We start from the raw sequence: 21424 nt of genomic DNA, 5'->3' as shown, positions 1-21424 counted from the left end.
AAATACTGAAAAGGCTGGGTCAAGTACAGCCTCCTGGCTTGAGGCTTCCCTGCAGATTTACGTCAACATTGCAGCGACACTCTGCATAAATGTTCACAGTCAGCTTTCCTTTCACAGTCATTGTCCCTCATTCTTTACTGAAATCCAGATATCCTGCCAATCCTATCAAAAAAGGGAAAATGGCTAGCTTTCCTGATTTGTGTTCAAGAAACCAGTGTTAGTCACTGTTGAGCACTGATTGTTTTTCAGTTGCTCATGTGTTATCTAGATGTTGATACCTTCTAGAATCTACTCAGTATCCACAGCAACCTGATGGTCTTATAATCTGAAGATGTGTTTTGCTGTTTCTTTTGTCCTGTGTTTTCCACAGCTTACTGAGAACAGCTTTGTGTAGCTTTGTCTCCGAAAACGTTGATTCTCCCTTCTGTGCAGGGTGTAGTTTCCGTTTGTTGAGTTCTCTCAAGACCTTGGGATCTGATTGGTAAAGCTTGGACCCCTGACTTCATTTCTTATCTGTCTCGGGCAGTGCCAACCAGGGTTCGATCCCTGGGTTGGGAAGTTCCTCTGGAGAAGGGAATGTCAATCCACTCCAGTATTTGTGCCTGGAGAATCCCATGGACAGAGAAGCCTGGTGGGCTACAGTCTGTAGGGTCGCAAAGAGTCAGACACGACTGAGCGACTAACGCACATAACACACACACACACACACACACACACACACACACACACACGGGCTTTTGTATACTCTTTGTTTAAAAGACTTTTTTTTAATGTGGACCATTTTTAAAGTTTTTATTGAATTTGTTACAATATTGTTTCTGGTTTTTTTTTTTTTTTTAAGTATGTTTTGGTTTCTTGGCCACAAGGGGTGTGGGACCTTCACTCCCTGACCAGGGATCGAACCCGCACCCTCTGCATTGGAAGGTAAAATCTTAACCACTGGACTGCCAAGGAATTCCCTAATATACTCTTAATAGAAATTTGTATTTCTCATTTAAAGCTGAATTACTGAAATAACAGGCATTTATTGAACACCTAATACAGGCAGACATTGGCCGAGTTCGGCGACAGCAGTGAAAGATCCCAGACCCCCCCGGGTTCCCCCCAACCAGGGAAGGGCGGGAAGAGGCCGGTGGCGCTGCCCACAGGCCAGGTGCCCCGCGCGATTGTCTCAACTGTTATAAAACAATGCAGATGGGACCTGCCACTTCCTTACAAAAAAAGAGAAACTTCTCGACTGTTGATGGAAAAGCCACTTTTACCCTTTAAATTTTAAAACGATTTTCATTTTGAGAAACTAATAATGAAGCTCTTACTTCCATGGATCAAGAAAAGAGACTGAAGATCCGAAGTGACAGCAGAAAGAATCTAGGAAGGCCACCTAGTTTTTTCCAACTTTACCTTCGTGTCTTCATAACAGTAGTTTCATTGTAGCTGTGTGATAGTCCTTTTCTTTTGCCTGTTTGTTTATTCATTCACATGATTTCAGAGGCACCACCATAAACGTACCAAACTCTGTGATAAGAGAATCAGCACACACAGTTTGAATCGTGTACTTTGCCATGAGCAGTGGCTCCTCCTGAAGCCACTCGGTTTACCTAACAACTGATGTTGTGACCCTGTTGTTCATGTAGCTGAATGCCTAACCAATTTTTTAATTTCTTAAGATACTCTTTTCTGGTCTGACTGTACATTTTGACAGTGAATTATTTCCTTTAAGAGCTTTCTTTCAGACTCTGACATCATTTCTTAGATTCACGTAGCTTCAAATTGACACCAACATATTGTCGTTTGACCTCATTATTTTTCTAACCACATTTTTATCAAGGTAGAGAATATCACATTTTTCTTAGAGTCTTGGATGCTGAAAAATACAGCTGTGGCCCTTAGAAATTCTTTGAAAAAGAAATGTTTCATGAGTCCAGTAATGGAAAGATAAATATTTTGATCTTCTCAAAAGTTTCCTAAAATTTTATCAAGCAACCACAAATACTTCATAACCTCACCTTTTATATAGAAAGGATGCATTGTTGAATCTCTGAAATTCTTCATAGCTTAATAAAAATAATTCTGAGACACATAAGTAGTGAAATCTTTAAAGCACGGATTTCTGGTGGTGAATTTTATTATGTATTGTCACAATGCTGAGAATTTTTAGATTCATTTGCTTCGTTTGCTTTTGGGTATAAATTCTGATGATTTTTTTCCTTCCTACCCTCGGCCTTGACAACTGTTAATTGTACTGTATACTAATTTTTGATAGTTTTTCCCCCCTATTGAGAAGCTGTGTTTAGTGTTTGTCTTAATTTCTGTGTGTATATAGATATTCAATAACATATCCATCATGTGCATACGTGTTGCTAAACATAGATATGTAGAAGAAACTGTATGGGATCTGGATAATTAAATGACTATGAGATGATACTAGTAATGAAAGAGGGCCTAAAAAAGTAACCAGATTTTTATTAGGGTTGCTGTGTATCTCCAGGAAGAAGAGGAGGGTTCAGAAGACGATAACTACACGAAGCCAGACTTCATGGTCACCCTGAAAACTGATTTCAGCGCGCGTTGCTTTCTGGACCAATTTGAAGATGACGCTGATGGTTTTATTTCCCCAATGGATGATAAAATACCGTCAAAATGCAGCCAGGACACCGGACTTTCAAATCTCCATGCTGCTTCCATGTATGTTGCTTTGGTGGTGTTATTAGAATGTCATGATGAAAATAATTTTCTGAAATACTGTTTTACCCTTTGTACTTAATGGCAAAACACAAATGACTTGCCTAGGATGTATCTCTATGGATAAAACAGAGTTTGTTTTAACTCCTGGCTCAGTGTTTTTAGAAGCTTCATCCCATGTTGTCTGAGGGAGCATCTGAGATCTTGCTTAAACAAGGGGAAGGCCTCTTTTAAGGGACCTGTCTCTGTGTGTCACAGCTCACCATTTAATACACTGAGTACAGATGACATTTCTTTCTTCCAAAGCAAAACATAACAGAGTGCCCTGGGATTTCACATGCTTGAAGAATTTACAAGTAGCAGAAGCTTTGGCCTCCATTTCTGCTCCCTCGACAGTTCCTGCATTTATACGCTTTTCCCATTCTCTACAACCCCTATCTCGTTGCACAATCACAATATTTCTTAACAATTCAGATTTAACTCAATTTTCTTGAACTTTTTCTGCCCCTCTTAGACCAGAACTCTTGGAACACCTTCAGGAAATGAGAGAAGAAAAGAAAAGGATTCGAAAGAAACTTCGTGATTTTGAAGACAATTTTTTCAGACAGAATGGAAGGTCAGCGCATGTATCTTTCTTCCCCTCCTCCTCCTCACATGCAGCCCTCTTTTTTCTCTGTCACATCTGTGCAAAGCCTCCCACCTGAGAGCCACCCTCCCTGCATCCTGTATCCTGGCCCTTGGCTGTGTGCCCAGGGCTCCTTCGAGGTTTACTGTGACATGGTGAGGTGTGTGTGGTCCTTCAGGAGGAAATGCTCCTTGGCGAACATCCAAGACTGATACAGATTCAGCTGATGTTTCTAAAACTAACCTGTCACATCAAATTCTAATCTAAGAGGAGCAGCGTAAAGCTAAGTTTCTAGTGAACAGCACTGGTTTTGATTTCTGGTGTTGTTTTTTTAACCTTAATAAACTTGAAGGAGGAATAAGGAAAAGGGGTACTCTAGATCTTGCTGGTTTTTAAGCTCATTTTAAAAGCAAAGTTGTCAAGTCATGAGAAATACACCAGAAGCAGGAAGGCGGCCTGATTGATAGGGTACCAGTGAGTTTTAAGACATAATGTTATCGTCGTCATAGAGCCTTATGCTGCGGAATAGTCTTCTGTGTTTGCAAGTGACCACACGCAGAATGTGCTACTCAGGTCACAGCAGAAGACAGGGTAGAACAGAGAATAGGTTTCCTTCTCTTACACTGGAGCTGAGTTTATCATTTTAAAATGTTTTATTTTAATCCAAATTATTTAAACAGTATAAATACAGTTTCTCTTTAAGTCCCCTTTCATAATTCTCAAAAGAATTGGAAAATAAAAATACCATAAAAATTAACATTTAAAATTTAGTATATTTCTGTTGATTTTCATTATTGTATAAATTTATTTTAGGATTTCTGACTTGGATCTGTCCTATAATGACTTTTCAATGAATTTTTATACCTAAATATCTGCTTTTCTTTTTCCGTGAATTGTAGGATATTTTTAAAAACGTAGATAAAATAAATAATATTCAAAATAATAATGCATGCATGCATGCCATATTGCTCAGTCATTTTTTGCAATTTCACTCTTTGCAGCTCCTCTCTGTCTATGGGATTTCCCAGTCAGGAATACTGGAGTGGGTTGCCATTTTCTTCTCCAGGGGATCGTCCCAACCCAGGGATCAAACCTATGTCTCCTGTGTCTCCTGTCGCATTGCAGGCAAATTCTTTACCCACTGAGCCATTGGGAAAGTCCCAAAATAATATTCTAACACCAAAGACAAACCAAAGGATTAACATTTTGATTTGTTTCATTCCAGTCTTCTTTCCAAGCGTATTTTTGGTTTGTATGTTTTATTTTTTCCCATATATTTATAATCGTGTTATGCACAGACATCCTATAATTATGTAACTTGCACATGTTTTAAGAAAATAGAATTGATGGGAATCAATAACTATCATACAAGTTTAGAACCGTCAGGGACTTCAGATTTCAGGGTGTGATTCATATCTGACACGAATGAAGCCTCTCAAAGGGCACGTCTGGGGTTGGGGTCACACACCCCCTTCCCTTCCCTGCCCTCTTCTTGGAGTCATACAGGATCCTTCCTTGAGCAGGCAGAACAGAAATAAAATCAGTTCACTGAGCAAAATTAAATGAACCCCAAGCTATCCCCGTTTCCCATTTTTTGCTCTTGAATAAGAAGGAAAGGAAGCCTGGTGTTTGAATGTTTGACGTGTACATTTCCAAGTGAGATGAGAAGCAGAGCAGCACCACAGTGGCTGAGGATGTGGGAACAGCAGCGCTTCTTCAGGTCCTCCTGCGGGTTGTATTAATATTAGATCCAGATTCACGAGCACAGCGCGCACCCTGTAATCAGCTCTCGATTATAGTCCTTGTGCATATAAACGTACACATAGAAAATTACTCAGTAAACTTTAAAGGCTTATTAGTGTTCTCTGATCCAATTGCTGAATTCCAAGGCTGATTTTTATAATAAGTAGGAGTATTAACTATTTTTTTAAACCCTGTAAATTGAGTATACCAATTGCTAATTAGAAATTGAGTGGTTCATTAGGTGAAGTATATAAAAATGAGAAAGCATTAAGTATAAATAAAGGCTTTCAGTATATGGAGACTCTTGGTGTGAATTTACATGTAGCCATAACAGAGAGAGTTTCTACATTTCTTAGTCCATCCTGTCTTTCTTCAAGATGCCGGAGTAACTCTAAAACTCAGTTGCATGGTGCCATTTGCGGACACTGTCTCTCACTGCTTGTCTAAACACAGCTCCAGTCTTGATACCAATGATGCTTGGCAACGCTGATTCTGTGGGGCGATAAACTGCAAATTTCCACATGATGATAACTCACCCAATGAACAGTATCCTCTAGGAGAGACACTGCCTGATCATTAGCCCCTTTTCTCTTTGTTTCCATTAGAAATGTCCAGAAGGAAGACCGCACTCCAATGGCTGAAGAATACAACGAGTATAAGCACATTAAGGCAAAACTGAGGCTCTTGGAGGTGCTCATCAGCAAGAGAGACACTGATTCCAAGTCCATGTGAGGAGTCAGCCCCATCCGAGCAAGGGGGTGGGGGGAACGCAGGGGGAATGTCCCCCCTCCCTCCCCTCCCCCCCACCTCTCCTGGTAAATAGCAGCTGGGCAGAAACTGGAAGGCAGCCTTGGAGCTGGACCTGCGCCCTCCTGCCTGCAGGCCCTGGGGGTCAGCCGTTTCCATTGCCTGCCTTGGAAACCATCTAGGTGGAAGGAGGCCACCTACCCCCATGCCAAAATTTTGCAAGGGAATATCAAGATCTCTGCATACCTGTGTGCACACAGACACACACATACGCTGCAGTGGAAGCTTGCTGACACTGGCAGCGGTGAATCACTACATGAAGACACACTCGTCTACAGAGGATGTACACTGTTCTTCTGGGATAACTGAGCAACAGCATCCTCTGTCTAACTGTGACAATAACAAGCTCAGGACTTCACTCTGGAGAGCGAACTTGCTGCGCACATTCGTGTTCTCTGTGGATCCCATCCAGTGGGAGCCTGCATCGGAGCCCTGTTTGCTGCCTCGGCCATTCTTGTGACCTTTCCACGGAGCCACGCCTTTCCCCACTTGTGTGAATTGCTTCTCCTTCAGCTCTGGGGTAGATGGAAGCTGCACCTGCCTGGGAGAGCAGTGCAGCCCTCTATCTGATGTTGTGTTTCTTCGAGATGTCCTCAGATGACAGAGAACTGATCCCTGACTAGGGCTGGACCATCAGCAGAGGACAGATGGGATAGAGAAGTAGCTAATATCCGTGCTGGTGTTTCAGTTAGGCAGCAGTGAAGAGAATTTTTTCCTGAATGTTGACTACACTTATCAGCTTCAGAATTTATGATCGAACACTTAAGCAAGGGGAAGGCCACTGGTCTATTTGGTTTGGTTTTGGCTCTAGCTAGACAAAAGGGTCTTGCTTAATTCCTAGGTTAAGTGTAGAGGATCATGAGAGAGAAAGAGCCTGTATTTTAAGCCTTCTGTGTACTTACCAGAGTTTAATTTTTTTTTTTAAGTAAACCTGCACTAAAAGTCTTCTCTAACTGAAGGACAAGTGTAGCCCTCAGAGCACAGCCCAAGGCAGAACCTAAATCACACTGTTTTGAAGATCCTGTATAAAGAGAAAATAATGGTGTGTGGCCAGTTAAAATGATAGTTTCTTCAAAGATGGTGTTGCAGAGCTATCTGTATTAGACATTTTGGAGGGACCAGGGAATTTAAGACAGCAAATCATCCATCACCTCAGTGTGCTGATGTTATCTGGTGATTGGTTAGTACTTTTTGACCTTCTGTGTCTGCACTAAGGAAAATGAGTTCTGGTTCTGCCTGTATACCCTAGCCCACCTCTGTGCTCTGGGAGGCTGAGCACAGTATCTGCCCACCAGCCACTGGTTGCCAAGAGAAGGTGTTTCAGCAGCTCTGCCTTTTGAAGATAATGGTGCAGGGTGAACAAGACAGCAAAGGGTACCATTCTGTTTTCTTTAATAATAATAACGGAGAAAAGTCTTCCTGATCAGTTGTCACTTTCCAAAGTGGGTTCTTGAGAAACTGGTCAGATCAGGTTTGTAGCAGCATTTTCCATTTTGAGGTAGTGGCTCTCTGTTGGTTAAAAATTGTTCAAGTTAGGAGTAGGGGGAAATAGCTTTAAGTTTGCTCTTTCATCTTCTAGAAGCACGAGCTGTATGTTGAAAGCACCCTGGTTTAATCCACACACTTAAAGACGGTACGTAATCCTACAATGTAGTTCGTTTGGTATTCTCTGCTCTACTGTTTACACTGCAGATTGCTGTAGTTTCAAGGAGTTATATTATAAATGAAATGATGCACTTTAGGATGTTTTCTATTTTTGAAATCTGAACATGAATCATTCACATGACCAAAAATTGTATTTTTTAAAGAAATACATGTCTAGTTTGTCCTTTTTAAGTAATTACTCTCTCAAATAAGCTATAATATAAATCACATCATTACCAGTTAACTTTCAAAGCACATCTGTCTAAGTATTGTTTTGAAAATACTAATATGCTACAACACTTTCAAAGAGAGAAGGCTATATAAATGAGAAGTTACGAAATGTTTTGCAATCTGTTGTTTCTGCCAAAGGTAAATAAGTAAAAGATTTAGTCAGGAATCCCCTTTGAAATTTGTATGATTGAATAAAAGTATACACCAAGTTATAGTAAAATAAATCGCGTATGCAATGTCGTCTTTTCCTTTGTAGTTTATAATACACTTCCTAGAATGGTGCCCAAATTACGGGAGGGGAGTCCTGTTTTCACTAGATTCTAGCTGAAGACACGTTAGTCAATAGGTTCTGGCTCTGCCAGAAGTGCTGGGGCAAATTTGTTTCCACAGCAACCATTTCTGCAGCCTAGAGTCTCAAGGCCCTAGAGGCAGAGTCTTAATTGGCTTCATACAGAGTACACTGGACCACAGTTTTTCCTTTGCTCTCTCGGGAATGCATATGTGTATTTACTAACACATGCCAACAAAATAAATGTCAAGGGTTATTTAATAACAAGGATAAGTAAAAATAAAGCACGAATAAACTTAATAGTACGATTATAAGAATTAGAGATAGCAGAGACTTATAATTTTCCAAGCATTTGCTTTTATTGTTTTAGTCTCGCGTAAACCTTGAAACAGATGTTTATATGGGCTATGGTATCATCACTGCATTTCCTCTTTGAAGCATTGAGGTTGATCTTACTTTTTGACAGGTATGTGCAAGGTTTAGGATAATGGCCTGCTGTGAAGTGTTTCACAACAGGCAGAATTTGTTTCATGCCAGTACAAGAAAGTCTGCACCAGCTCACTAATCTCTGATTCAGGTCAAATTTCTCTGAAAGACCAAATCACATTTCAAACTGGAGAATTTTTTTTTTTTTAACTTGTTAGCTGTAATTCATTGTGAGCTAATAATTAGATTTCTTTGCTTTGGTTGCCCGTTTGAAGTCCAATGATTATTATTCAGTGGCAAGGCAGGGATGAGCAGTGCCTCTGTTTGTAATATCAGTGTGATTTGTGTTTTGTCTCATCCTGACGCAACACTTACATGTGGCAGAAGAGTCTGAGGCAGGGTGTGCCTGCTCCCAGGTGTGGCATTTCTAGCCCAGGACAAATGCTTCAGGGCTGTGCTTGTATCATAAACATGGACTGTGGCCAGCCATCTTGGAGCCCTGAGGGCTGGGCATCTATTAATGTGGTTGAGCTTAGAATTCCTCTTAAAGTGACTATTAAGGTCTATTATCAGAATTGAAGGGCAGCTGTAGTGCCAATTAAGTTTATTCTTTCAGGAGCTGCCTAGTTCTCAGTAGGCATAATTGGACCCTCCTTCCTGAACTGATCATAGGTTTACAAGAAAGATCAAAATTTAAAGTTCGTTGATTAATTTTTTAAGAGCTCTTAACCTGATTATGAAGATACCATCTCTCCTAAGGGTATATTTTTTAAGCATTTATACTTTATTATCTTTGGTGGTATATTTATAGCTGAATGCCATAAATGCTTAACTGCTTTGTGAAAATCTGATTGTAGTCTAAATTGGCTTTGATCTCAAGACAAGTATTCCTGAATATTGCTTCCCGAGGATTTTTCTTTTGAGAAGAGAGCTGGTTTCTGCACCAAGACCAACACCTCTGTGATATTCTTTCATAATATCCATTTGGTTAAACCAATAGGTTGGGACAAAACTAGACTAAAACGCTGAAGTAGTTTCCTCAGAAACCCATGGGTTTAGCAGAAACCAGAATGTGCTTTCTTTTCCTTTGATTAATTCCCTTCCTTTATATTTTTTTCCCCACATGATCCTCAAATTCTACTGAAGAGTACCTTTTGTCAAAACATAGGCTAAACATATTTTCAAATCTGTAGGTACTGAACTTGTGCATCCTGGCACTTCTTCACAGGGTGGCTGACTCGGCAAGCCCCAAAGATGGGTGTTCTACATGTCAGCCACTGCACTGGGGCATTAGTGACTTTCCTGAGTAGAGGTCACTGCCCTTGGGGGCATATATGCTCCTCCCCCATGATCCTTCATAACAGAAGTATGTGGATACGCCGGGGTCAATTAACAGGTCCACACAGATATGTATCAAAATGAAATGTGTACATCTACAACTTCATATTGCTATGAAACTGCACTTATGTCTCTAGAGGATCTCATTTGGCCTGGAATCCAGCCAATCTGATCACATGCGCAGGTCAAGAAATCAGTTTGGCAGATCTGACTCTCAGTCTGAAAGCATCTATATGATCATGAAAATCTCCACGAGTGGATACAATTTTAGTAAATAACATGGGCCCAGAACAATGTTTACATGACATGTAAGCAGAAAGTCTTTGAAATTACCGTTGTTCCTTTTTTAAAATGTAAACTGAATGAAAAGATGTTATGTACATTTTTAAAGTACATGACTGTATTTTGTATAAACATAAATAAAATATTTTTAATTGTGAGAGTTCCGAATTTTTTGACAGCGAACCGTCCTGTGGGGTGTGACCTTTCCCTTCAGAAAGGAATCAAGCTGCTCCCTTGAGCGCCTCAGAAGCCCACTGAAGATTAAGATTCATTGTTCTGTCTCCATGGGAGGCACCAGAAGGTGAAGCAAACTGGGCACAAGCGAGCCATGCCGTGATGGTCAGGAGGAAAATGGGCTTGTGCTCTGCTCAACTGCCTTTCAAATCCACGGGAGGGGGGCTGAAGGGATGCAGAAAGAAAGGCACTTAAAAAAAATCATGTAAGTATATCTCCAAAGTCTAGGAGGCCATCACAGGTAAATACAGGAGCCATTCACTACTCTGAAGCCAAAGAGGCAGGAAACGGTGACATGGGAGAAAAGGCATATTGCAGTTGTGTGAGGTGAGTAGCTGGCGGTCGGTGGAGGTTAGGCCTGCAGGTATCCTTAGGCTGCACGTGTTATAGACGCTCTAAGTGACTCAAGTACACATTCAAAACATACTAAACCTGAATTTTTTTTTTTTTAAATTAAGGCTTGGCGTAAGGACCTTGTCACAGTACTGACACCAGGATTTGAACTGAGATCTGTCTGACTCCGGAGCACGAAAGGTGCAGTGCTGCTGATGGCGCACTGGCATGGCATTCTGCCTCAATTAAACCTCACCCTGAGTAATGCACTTTTTGAAACCCATGCGGCAGGCAGCATATAGCAACCATCCATTTTCTTAAATCCTATTTTGACGAGGACCCTGTGAGGGCCCAGAAAGTGATGCTAGTCCAAGTATACCAGCTTCTGCAGCCTGTTAGAAAACCGAAGGTCCTCCACTCTGCCTTGCCCGACTCCTCTGGAAATGTTTTCGCTCCTGATCCTGTCCATTTGTAGCACTATGGGCAACCTGAATGGGAATTTCAGAACAGGAACCAACAGGCGTAGGTTAGGGGAGAGGGACAGTCCTTATCAGGCCTCTCAATGGCCTCATTACCTCCTCTAGAAATGGATTCTGAATTTTGCAAGACAAATATATCAGGGTTATCCCTAAGCTGGGTCAGCTTATCAAGGCTATAAATACACAGCTGAGTTTCATATTCAGTAAAAGCCAAAAGTCAAAATTCCCAAACGTGTTTTTAGAATGCTGGCTGCCTGGCCGACAATTGGGATTTGGCAGGAACTGGGCTTGTTGACAACTTGCTTCTCACTTTTCCTCTCCATCAACAAGGCTTGTACCACAGGATGGATCCTAGAGTTCAGCATCTTCCGGAGAACGTGGCCCAGTGCAAAACACAGCGAGAACCGAGTCCAAGACCTAAGGACTTACGTTTCTCAGCTGGGCCTTTGTGTGCATCTATTGCTTGTTCCTGTGAATTCTGAAACTCATACTCTTCCACGTTTGAATCCTTAATTTCTCAAAAGCAATTTAAAGATGCTGAGAAATCCTTGTCATGCTTCTGGTTCTGTAGCAGAGTATTTCTTGGGTAAGATATTCTGAGATATTGTTATCTTTCTGTAACTATTATTTTACTGAAGTATAGTTGGTTTACAGTGTTTCAAGTGTACAGCGAAATGATTCAGTTTTATATCTATATATGACACACACTTTTTCAGATTCTTTTCCATTACAGTTTATTACAAGATATGCAATGTGCTATATAGTAGGTCCTTGATTATTTTACTTTCAAAGAACTTAAAATTCCTGGACAAGATTAGAGGAAGGGGGCGGGGGGAACACAGGAAGAGAGTGAAGGGTATGTTTCTCTCTGGTAGCAGAGGGCAGGGCTTCTCAAATTGGTCAGGGGTCTTTAGTACAGTAGCCCTGCGGGAGCTGGCAATCTTCACTTTTCTGACAAGCCTCCAGGTGCTGCAATGCTACTGAGCCAAAGACTGCACATTAAGTAGAGGATGCAGACGACATCCTGGGTGTTTGCAGGAATGAGCAGCTCCGATCAATTCAAAATCCTGAGTTGACAGAGGCGGCACACAACAGTCCCAGTGGAGACCAGATGCCGTCTGACGCGTAAGGTCCAGACTGCAGACAGATGGCCCAGCTCTGCAACTTGGGCACCTTCCTTACCCTCCCTTTCTCTGTTTCTTTACCGTAAAAGAAAATGGGAATAACTGTAGTACCTCCTTATTGAGGTTATTATGGGAATTTACTTGGATGAACATGAAAGATTTACTACAGTAAATCTTGGGTAAATGGTGGTGGTGGGCTATTATCATCAGCATTAAGACAAAGATTCTTTGTGGGCCAAACAGACATTCTGAATCACTACAAAAAAGGAATTGTATTTTCCCCCCACTACCACCCTCCTCTTCACCCTCAGGTGCCATGTTTGCATGTAGTCAGCAACAGAGGCACACGTCTAGCACTTTAAGCACAAGTCAGTACTAACCAGTGAGCAAGATTTTATGTGAGCACTGACCCATTCTCTCGGCAGGGAAAGTAAAATTCTGACTCTTCTCAAGCAATTTACATCAAAACCTGCATGCAGCTTTCTCCAAGAGACTTTTGCTTGCTAAACCCCTTCCCTCTCAAAGCAGGGCAGCCAACCCCTCTAGGTCTGCTTGTCCCAAAGGCACCACTGTGGGAGGTCCCTATCTGCTCAGACATGTCAAAAGAATTAGATGACAGTGCCTGTGTCCGGCGCAGGAAAGGGACAGAATAACCTTGGAAATAATTTCTAGGTCAGCTGGTGTCCTGAAATTTCTGTCTCAGGGTGTATTTTTAAACAACTAAAAACGAAGCATACCCCAGGGAGGAGAGTTGCTCCGATTCTGGCAAGCTCCTAACCAACATGAGTTTCACCAAGCCTGTGAGCAAGGCTGAGACTAGGAGAGGGCCTGGGGTCGTCTTCCGTTCCTTCATCAGCCCCGGGGTGGAAGGCTAGGGGTCAGGGGAGTGGAGGTACCCCAGCTCAGGCCAGCAACAGCAAGCTGTGGTTCAAATGACCTTCCACTCTCACTGAATGAAGCCCTCCCCCCCATTAACTCAAATTTAGAAACTCCAGGTCTCCTCTCTGAACAGACTGCCAGACTTGAACTTGAGAGCCCTTAAGCCTGCTATACCAGACTGAGCACGAGAGTACCCAGGCACAAAAGGGTCAAGAGACTGGTTTTTAACAAGAAGCCTTTAGCAGTGGAAGACTGGTTTCTCTGGGACCACAGGCCAGTACCTAGTTGGCACTTGCTGTTGACCTTCGTTCTCAAGAGCTCTGGCCTCTTATGACACCATAGGGACTGGGGTTGTTTCTTAATCTGCTTTAGTGTTTGCCTTTATCTGAGAAGTGTGTGTGTTTTAGATCTTATTTAATTTCTCAGAAGTTCAACGTCAACGGGAGCTGAATCAGTAATTCCTAGAGATTGTATCCAGCTGCCCTAGGATTAGGCCCAGGAAAATCAGCTTTTAAAAGATCTGAAGATTGTGTGATTGTGCATCCTGCCAAGCATCTGGCCACTCTTGGAAGAAAAAAAAAAAGCTGACGTCTGAACTAATTTTCTCCATGCCACACATAACTCAGGGGTACACACTCCATTACTTTTATAAGGAAATAAAGCGCCAAAGCCTGGATCAGCTAATCCGTGGGAGAGACTGTTATTAATACAGATGCAAAGAGTCTTCCCACAGTGGGTAGACGCCTCCTCCAACTCTTGTTCTGTTGCATATCCTGGTTTCTTGCTCCACAAGTGAGGTTGAGCAGTCTCTCTTGACCTGGGTTGTAAAGGCGTGCTGGTAGCATCTATGTCACATCTAACTGGAGAGTTCCCTTATCTCACCCACAGGAGAGTTTTCATCTTTTCTGAAGACATGAGGACCTGCTGTCTTCCTTACCACAAGCTCCTCCTCAGCTTTGTGAGATACTGTTCCACAAGGCAAGTCTGCAGGTGGAGCCTGCCAATGGCTCCTACCAGTGCTGCAGAAAGGCATCTCTTAAAAATGAAGACATTCACAAACCAGAAGACTCAAAACTCAAACCAAGTAGTACAAAGGCAACATGGGCATCATGTCCTTAGATATTCTAGACACCTGGTTTATTTTTTTTTCTTTTTTTTTTTAATTTTATTTTATTTTTAAACTTTACATAACTGTATTAGTTTTGCCAAATATCAAAATGAATCCGCCACAGGTATACATGTGTTCCACCTGATTCAAAATCTCCTTGGCTTCATTTTTAAGAGCCAAAGAAAACCGGAGACAGCAAACACTGACATTTCTTTTTGAGAGGAAATGATAAAATCCTGCATGTCAGCCTTATTTGCTTTTTCTTCTACGCTTGACCCTAACACAAAATATTCTATTCATTGGGTTGTACCTCAAATCTGTTTTGATATTCTGTTGTGTGTCCTCCTCCATTCCACTTTTCTCTCCATCACCTGGTCAACTATGATTTGGCTATTTTTTCCTTATTTTTTCCAGTTTTATTGAGATATGATTGACATTGTATAAGTTTAAGGTGTACAACAGGTGGATTTGAAGAGCTAGTTTATTGTAAAACAACCACCATCATAATAGCATTAGCTAACACCTCCATCATGTCACATAACTATCATTCTTCTTTGCAGTTAGAACATTCAAGATCTACTGTCTTAGCAACATGCAAGTATATAGTACACTATTATAAACTATAACCACTATGCTGTTCATTAGATTCCCAGAACGTATTCATCTTATAACTGGAAGTTTGACCAACAAGTCCCCTTTTGCCCCACTCTCCAGCACCTTTCTATTCTGTTCCTATGGGTTAGGCTTTTTAGATTCTACATATAAGTGAGATTTGGTCTTTCTCTGACTTAATTCACCTAGCATAATACTTTCAAGGTCCATCCATGTTGTTACAAACAGCAAGATTTTCTTTTCTTATAATAATACTCCACTGTTACATACACCACAATTTCTCCATTCATCCATTGACAGACCCATTGTTTCCATGTCTTGGCTGTTGTGACTAACACTGCAGTGAACACGAGAGTGCAGATATCTTTTCAAGATCCTGGTTATATTACACTGTGGGTATGTACCCCCAAGTGGGATTGCTGAATCACACGATAGTTCTATTTTTAATTTTTAAAGGAACCTTCATAATGTTTTCCATAGTGGCTATACCAATTTACATTCCCACCAACAGTGTTCAAGGCTTCTCTTTTTTCCACATCCTCACCAACACTTGTCTCTAGTCTTTTGGATAACAGCCACTTTAAAAAGCCTGAGATGAATATCTCCTTGTGGTTTTGATTTGCATTTCCCTAATGTTTTGCAATGTTGAGTACCTCTTCATGCACCTGTTGGCCATTTGTATGTCTTATTTGAAAATGTATTTATTGAGTTCTGCCTATTTTTTAAGTCAGATTATTTGGTTACTTTTACTATTGAGTCAGATGAGTTCTTTATGTATTTTGGACACTAACTCATCAGATATATGATTGCAGATATTTTCTCCCATTCCATAGTTTGCATTTTTATTTGTTGTTTCTTTTGCTGGGAAGAAGCTGTTTAGTTTGATATAATCACAATTATCAAGTTTTTGTTGCCACGAATTTGGTGTTATATCTCAAAATCATCACAAAAACCAATGTCAAGAAGCCTTTTCTCTGTGTTTTCTTTGAGGAGTTTTAGTTTCAGGGGTTGTGTTTAAGTCTTTATTAATTTTTGTGAATAGTATAAGGTAGGGGTTCAATTTCATTATGCATTCGGCCATCCAGTGCTACCAACACCTTTTGTTAAAGAGGCTAGTCTTTCCTCACTGAATATTCTTGGCTCCCTGTCAAATATTAATTAACCATATATTGAAGGTTTATCCTTTTTTATGCCACTATGATGCTGTTAATTACTGTAGATTTGTAGGATAGCTTGAAATAGTTATTGGCTGTAATAGTATTTAAAACAAGAAGTGTGATCCCTCCAATGTATTCTTTTTTCCTCATGATAGCTTTGACTATTTGGGATCTTTTTTGGTTCCATACAGATTTTAGGATTTTTTTTTTTTCTATTTCTATGAAAAATGCCATTGGGACTTTGGGAGGGATCACATTGACTCTATAGATGGCTTGGGGTTATATGGATATTTTTAACAATATTAACTCTTCTGAATCATGAACATAGGATAGCTTTCCATTTCTTTGTCATATTCTTTTTTTGTCAAAGTCGTGTATCTCACAGCGTACATATCTTTCACCTCCTTGGTTAAGTTTATTCATAAATATTTTATTGTTTTTGATGTTATGATGAAGGGGATTGTTTTCTTTTATCCTTTTTCAGATATTTCATTGTTAGTATATAGAAACACACCTGATTTCTTTTTTTTTTTTCTCCTGCTATCTTAGTTTTTCGGTTTTTCAAACTTTAAATTTTTTATTAGCAATGTTAGCAATGTTGTGGTGAACAGCGAAGGGACTCAGCCATGCAAATACATGTATCCATTCACCCTCAACCCCCGCCCCCACCCCCACCCGCATCCAGGCTGGCACGTAACATTGAGCAGAGTTCCATTTGCTATACAGCAGTCCTTACTGGTTATCCACTTTGAATATAGCAGCGTGTACATGACCTTTCCAAACTCCCTAACTATCCCTTCCCCCCAGCAACCATAAGTTCATCTTCTAAGACCTTGAGTCTCTCTTTGTTTTGTAAGTTCATTTGTATCATTTCTTTTAAGAGTCCACATAGAAGAGATGTCATACAGTATTTCTTCTCTGTCTGACTTACTTCCCTCAGTATGACACTCTCTACTAGGTCCTTCCACATTGCTGCAAATGTCATTATTTCATTCTTCCTAACAGCTGAGTAATATTCCACTGTATATACGTACCACATCTTTATACATTCCTGTGTCAATGAACATTTAGGTTATTTCCATGCCTTGGCTCTGTCCCTTCATTCTTCCTGGAGTTATTTCTCCACTGATCTCCCCCCCACCCCCCTACTGATCTCAGTAGCATATGAGCACCTGCCAACATGGGGAGTTCATCTTTCAGTGTCCTTTCTTTTTGCCTTTTCATACTGTTCATGGAGTTCTCAAGGCAAGAATACTGAAGTGGTTTTCCATTCCCTTCTCCAGTGGACCACGTTTCATCATAACTCTCCACTATGACCCGTCCATCTTGGGTGGCCCTACACAGCATAGCTCACAGTTTCATTGAGTTAGACAAGGCTGTGGTCATGTGATCAGATTGGTTAGTTTTCTGTGATTGTGGTTTTCATTATCTCTGCCCTCTGATGGAGAAGGATAAGAGGCTTTTGGAAGCTTCCTGATGGGAGAGACTGACTGGGGGGGGGGGGGGGGGAACTGGTTCTTATTCTCTTGGGCGAAGCCATGCTCAGTAAACCTTTAATCCAATTTTCTGTTGATGGTGGGGCTGTGTTCCCTCCTGTTGTTTAACCTGAGGCCAACCTATGGTGGAGATAATGAAGATAATGGCGACCTCTTTCAACAGGTCCCATGCACACACTGCTGCACTCAGTGCCCCCGGCCCTGAAGGAGGCCACGGCCAACCCACACCTGGACACTCCTAGACACTCACAGGCAAGTTTGGGTCAGTCTCTTGTGAAGTCACTGCTCCTTTCTCCTGGGTCCTGATATGCACAAAGTTTTGTTTGTGCCCTTCAAGAGTCTGTTTCCCAGTCCTGTGTAAGTTCTGGAGCCAAAGCAAAAACAACACCCAGTTGTGAACGTGACTGGTGATTGAAGTAAAGTCTGATGCTGTAAAGAGCAATATTGCGTGGAACCTGGAATGTAAGGTCCATGAATCAAGACAAATTGGAAGTGGTCAAATAGGAGATGACAAGAGTGAACATTGACATTTTAGGAATCAGAGAACAAAAATGAACTGGAATGGTGAATTTAACTCAGATGACCATTATATCTACTACTGTGGGCAAGAATCCCTTAGAAGAAATGTAGTAGCCATCATAGTCAACAAAAGAGTCCAAACTGCAGTACTTGGATGCAATCTCAAAAGTGACATAATGACCTCTGTTAGTTTCCAAGGCAAACCATTCAGTATCACAGTAATACTAGTCTATGACCCAACCAGTAATGCTGAAGAACAGTTCTATGAAGACCTACAAGACCTTCTAGGACTAACACCCAAAAAAGATGTGCTTTTCATTATAGGGGACTGGAATGCAAAAGTAGGAAGTCAAGCGATACTTGGAGTAACAGGCAGATTTGGCCTTGGAGTACAGAATGAAGAAGGGCAAAGCCTAACAGAGTTTTGCCACGACAATGCACTGGTCATAGCAAATACCCTCTTTCAACAACACAAGAGAAGACTCTACACATGGACATCACCAGATGGTCAATATCAAAATCAGATTGATTATATTCTTTGCAGCCAAAGTTGGAGAAGCTCTATACAGTCAGCAAAAACAAGACTGGGAGCTGGCTGTGGCTCAGATCATGAACTCCTTATTGCCAAATTCAGACTTTAACTAAAGAAAGTAGGGAAACCACTAGACCATTCAGGAATGACCTAAATCAAATCCCTTACGATTATACAGTAGAAGTGACAAATAGATAGAAGGAATCAGATCGGATAGACAGTGCATGAAGAACTATGGATGGAGGTTCGTGACAATGTACAGGAGACAGTGATCAAAACCATCCCCAAGAAAAGAAATGCAAAAAGACAAAATGGTTGTCTGAGGAGACCTTACAAATAGCTGTGAAAAGAAGAGAAGAGAAAGGCAAAGGAGAAAAGGAAAGATATACCCATTTGAATGCAAAGTTCCAAAGAACAGCAAGGAGAGATAAGAAAGCCCTCCTTAATGAGCAGTGCAAATAAATAGAGGAAAACAATAGCATGGGAAAAACTAGAGATCTCTTCAAGAAAATTAGAGATACCAAGGGAACATTTCATACAAAAATGGGCACAACAAAGGAAAGAAATGGTATGGACCTAACAGAAGCAGAAGATATTAAGAAGAAGTGGCAAGAATACACAGAAGAACTATACAAAAAAGATCATCAAGACCCAGATAACCATGATGGTGTGATCACTCACCTAGAGCCAGACATCCTGGAATGCAAAGTCAAGTGGGCCTTAGGAAGCATCACTACGAACAAAGCTAGTGGAGGTGATGGAATTCCAGTTGAGCTATTCCAAATCCTGAAAGATGACACTGTGAAAGTGCTGCACTCAATATGCCAGCAAATTTGGAAAACTCAGCAGTGGCCACAGGACTGGAAAAGGTCAGTTTTCATTCCAATCCCAAAGAAAGGCAATGCCAAAGAATGCTCAAACTACTGCACAATTGCACTTATCTCACACACTAGCAAAGTAATGCTCAAAATTCTCCAAGCCAGGCTTCAACAGTACATGAACCATGAACTTCCATATATTCAAGCTGGTTTTAGAAAAGGCAGAGGAACCAGAGATCAAATTGCCAACATCCACTGGATCATCAAAAAAGCAAGAGAGTTCCAGAAAAACATCTACTTCTGCTTTATTGACTATGCCAAAGCCTTTGACTGTGTGGACCACCACAAACTGTGGAAAATTCTTCAAGAGATGGGAATACCAGACCAGACCACCTGACCTGCTTCCTGAGAAATCTATATGCAGGTCAGGAAGCAACAGTTAGAACTGGACATGGAACAACAGACTGGTTCCAAATCGGGGAAGGAATACATCAAGGCTGTATATTGTCATCCTGCTTATTTAACTTATATGCAGAGTACATCATGAGAAATGCTGGACTGGATGAAGCATAAGCTGGAATCAAGATTGCTGGGAGCAGTATCAATAACCTCAGATATGCAGATGACACCACCCTTATTGCAGAAAGTGAAGAAGAATTAAAAAGCCTCTTGAAGAGTGAAAGGGGAGAGTGAAAAAGTTTGCTTGAAACTCAACATTCAGAAAACGAAGATCATGGCATCTGGTCCCATCACTTCATGGCAAATAGATGGGGAAACAATGACTTTACTTTGGGGGGCTCCAAAATCACTGCAGATGGTGATGCAGCCATGAAATTAAAAGATGCTTGCTCCTTGGAAGAAAAGCTATGACCAACCTAGACAGCATATTAAAAAGCAGAGACATTACTTTGCCAACAAAGGTCCATCTAGTCAAAGCTATGGTTTTTCCAGTAGTCATGTATGGATGTGAGAGTTGGACTATAAAGAAGGCTGAGCGCCGAAGAATTGATGCTTTTGAACTGTGGTGTTGGATAAGATTCTTGAGAATCCCTTGGACAGGAAGAAGATCCAACCAGTCCATCCTAAAGGAAATCAGTCCTGAATATTCATTGGAAAGACTGATGCTGACGCTGAAACTTCAATACTTTGGCAACCTGATGCGAAGAATTGACTCATTGGAAAAGACCCTGATGCTGGGTAAGATTGAAGGCAGGAGAAGGGGATGACAGAGGATGAGATGTTTGGATGGCATCACCGACCCAATGGACATGAGTTTGAGTGAACTCCGGGAGTTGGTGATGGACAGGGAAGCCTGGCATGCTGGAGTCTATGGGGTCACAAAGAGTCGGACATGACTGAGCTACTGAACTGAACTGAATCCCTTATCATTTGCAAATATTTTGTGTTAAGAATTTTTGCATTTTTATTTGTCAGGGATATAAGCCTATAGTTTTCTTCCTTACAGTGTCCTTTTCTGGCTTTGGTACCATGTTATGCTAGCCCCATAAAATGAGTTTTGGAGTCTTCCTTCCACTTTCATCTTTTGGAACAATGTGAGAAGGACTGGCATTAATTCTTCTTTAAATGTCTGATAGAACGTGCTTAGTCACTCAAGTTGTATCCAACTCTTTGCGACCCCATGGGCTGTAGTCTGTCAGGCTCCTCTGTCCACGGGGATTCTCCAGACAAGAATACTGGAGTGGCTTGCCATGCCCTCCTCCAGGGTATCTTTCCAACCCAGGAATAGAACCCAGGTGTCCTATATTGCAGGGGGATTCTTTATCATCTGCGCCACCAGGGAAGCCCCGAATTTACAAGAGCAATCTGGTCTATGGCTTTTCTTACTGGGAGGTTTTCGATTATTGATTCAATCTCATTTCTCATAGTTCATTTGTTTTGATCTTCTATTTTATTTTCATGATTCAGTCTTCTTAGTTTGTATGTTTCTAAGTGTTTTTTTTTTGTTTGTTTTGTTTTTTAACTGATGGACATTTGGAGTTTTTTTTTTTTTTTTTCACACAAATCCTGAGCTTTATTGGGGAGCATGATTTTGTAAACATACTTTT

At 41.1% G+C, this 21424-nt stretch overlaps 1 protein-coding gene across 43 annotated transcripts in view; it reads left to right on the top strand.

Annotated features, from left to right (window-relative positions):
- FAM13A (family with sequence similarity 13 member A) overlaps positions 1–10225 on the top strand; it is a 447586-nt gene extending 437361 nt beyond the window's left edge. For 42 of the 43 annotated variants that reach the window (XM_086406445.1, XM_086406444.1, XM_086406422.1 and 39 more), the window contains 3 exons: positions 2489–2685; positions 3197–3298; positions 5656–10225. In XM_086406445.1, the coding sequence (XP_086262571.1) occupies positions 2489–2685; positions 3197–3298; positions 5656–5782 (426 nt within the window). In that variant the 3' untranslated portion in view covers positions 5783–10225. The remainder of the gene's footprint in view (positions 1–2488; positions 2686–3196; positions 3299–5655) is intronic. The other variant, XM_086406458.1, reaches the window with a different exon arrangement.
- The last annotated feature ends 11199 nt before the right edge of the window (positions 10226–21424 follow it).

Source organism: Bos grunniens, chromosome 6, assembly GCF_055505025.1.
Source record: "Bos grunniens cultivar Pamir isolate PY7600 chromosome 6, Bosgru_T2T1.0, whole genome shotgun sequence".
Taxonomy (NCBI): domain Eukaryota; kingdom Metazoa; phylum Chordata; class Mammalia; order Artiodactyla; family Bovidae; genus Bos; species Bos grunniens.
This window is presented reverse-complemented; position numbering and strand designations above follow the sequence as displayed.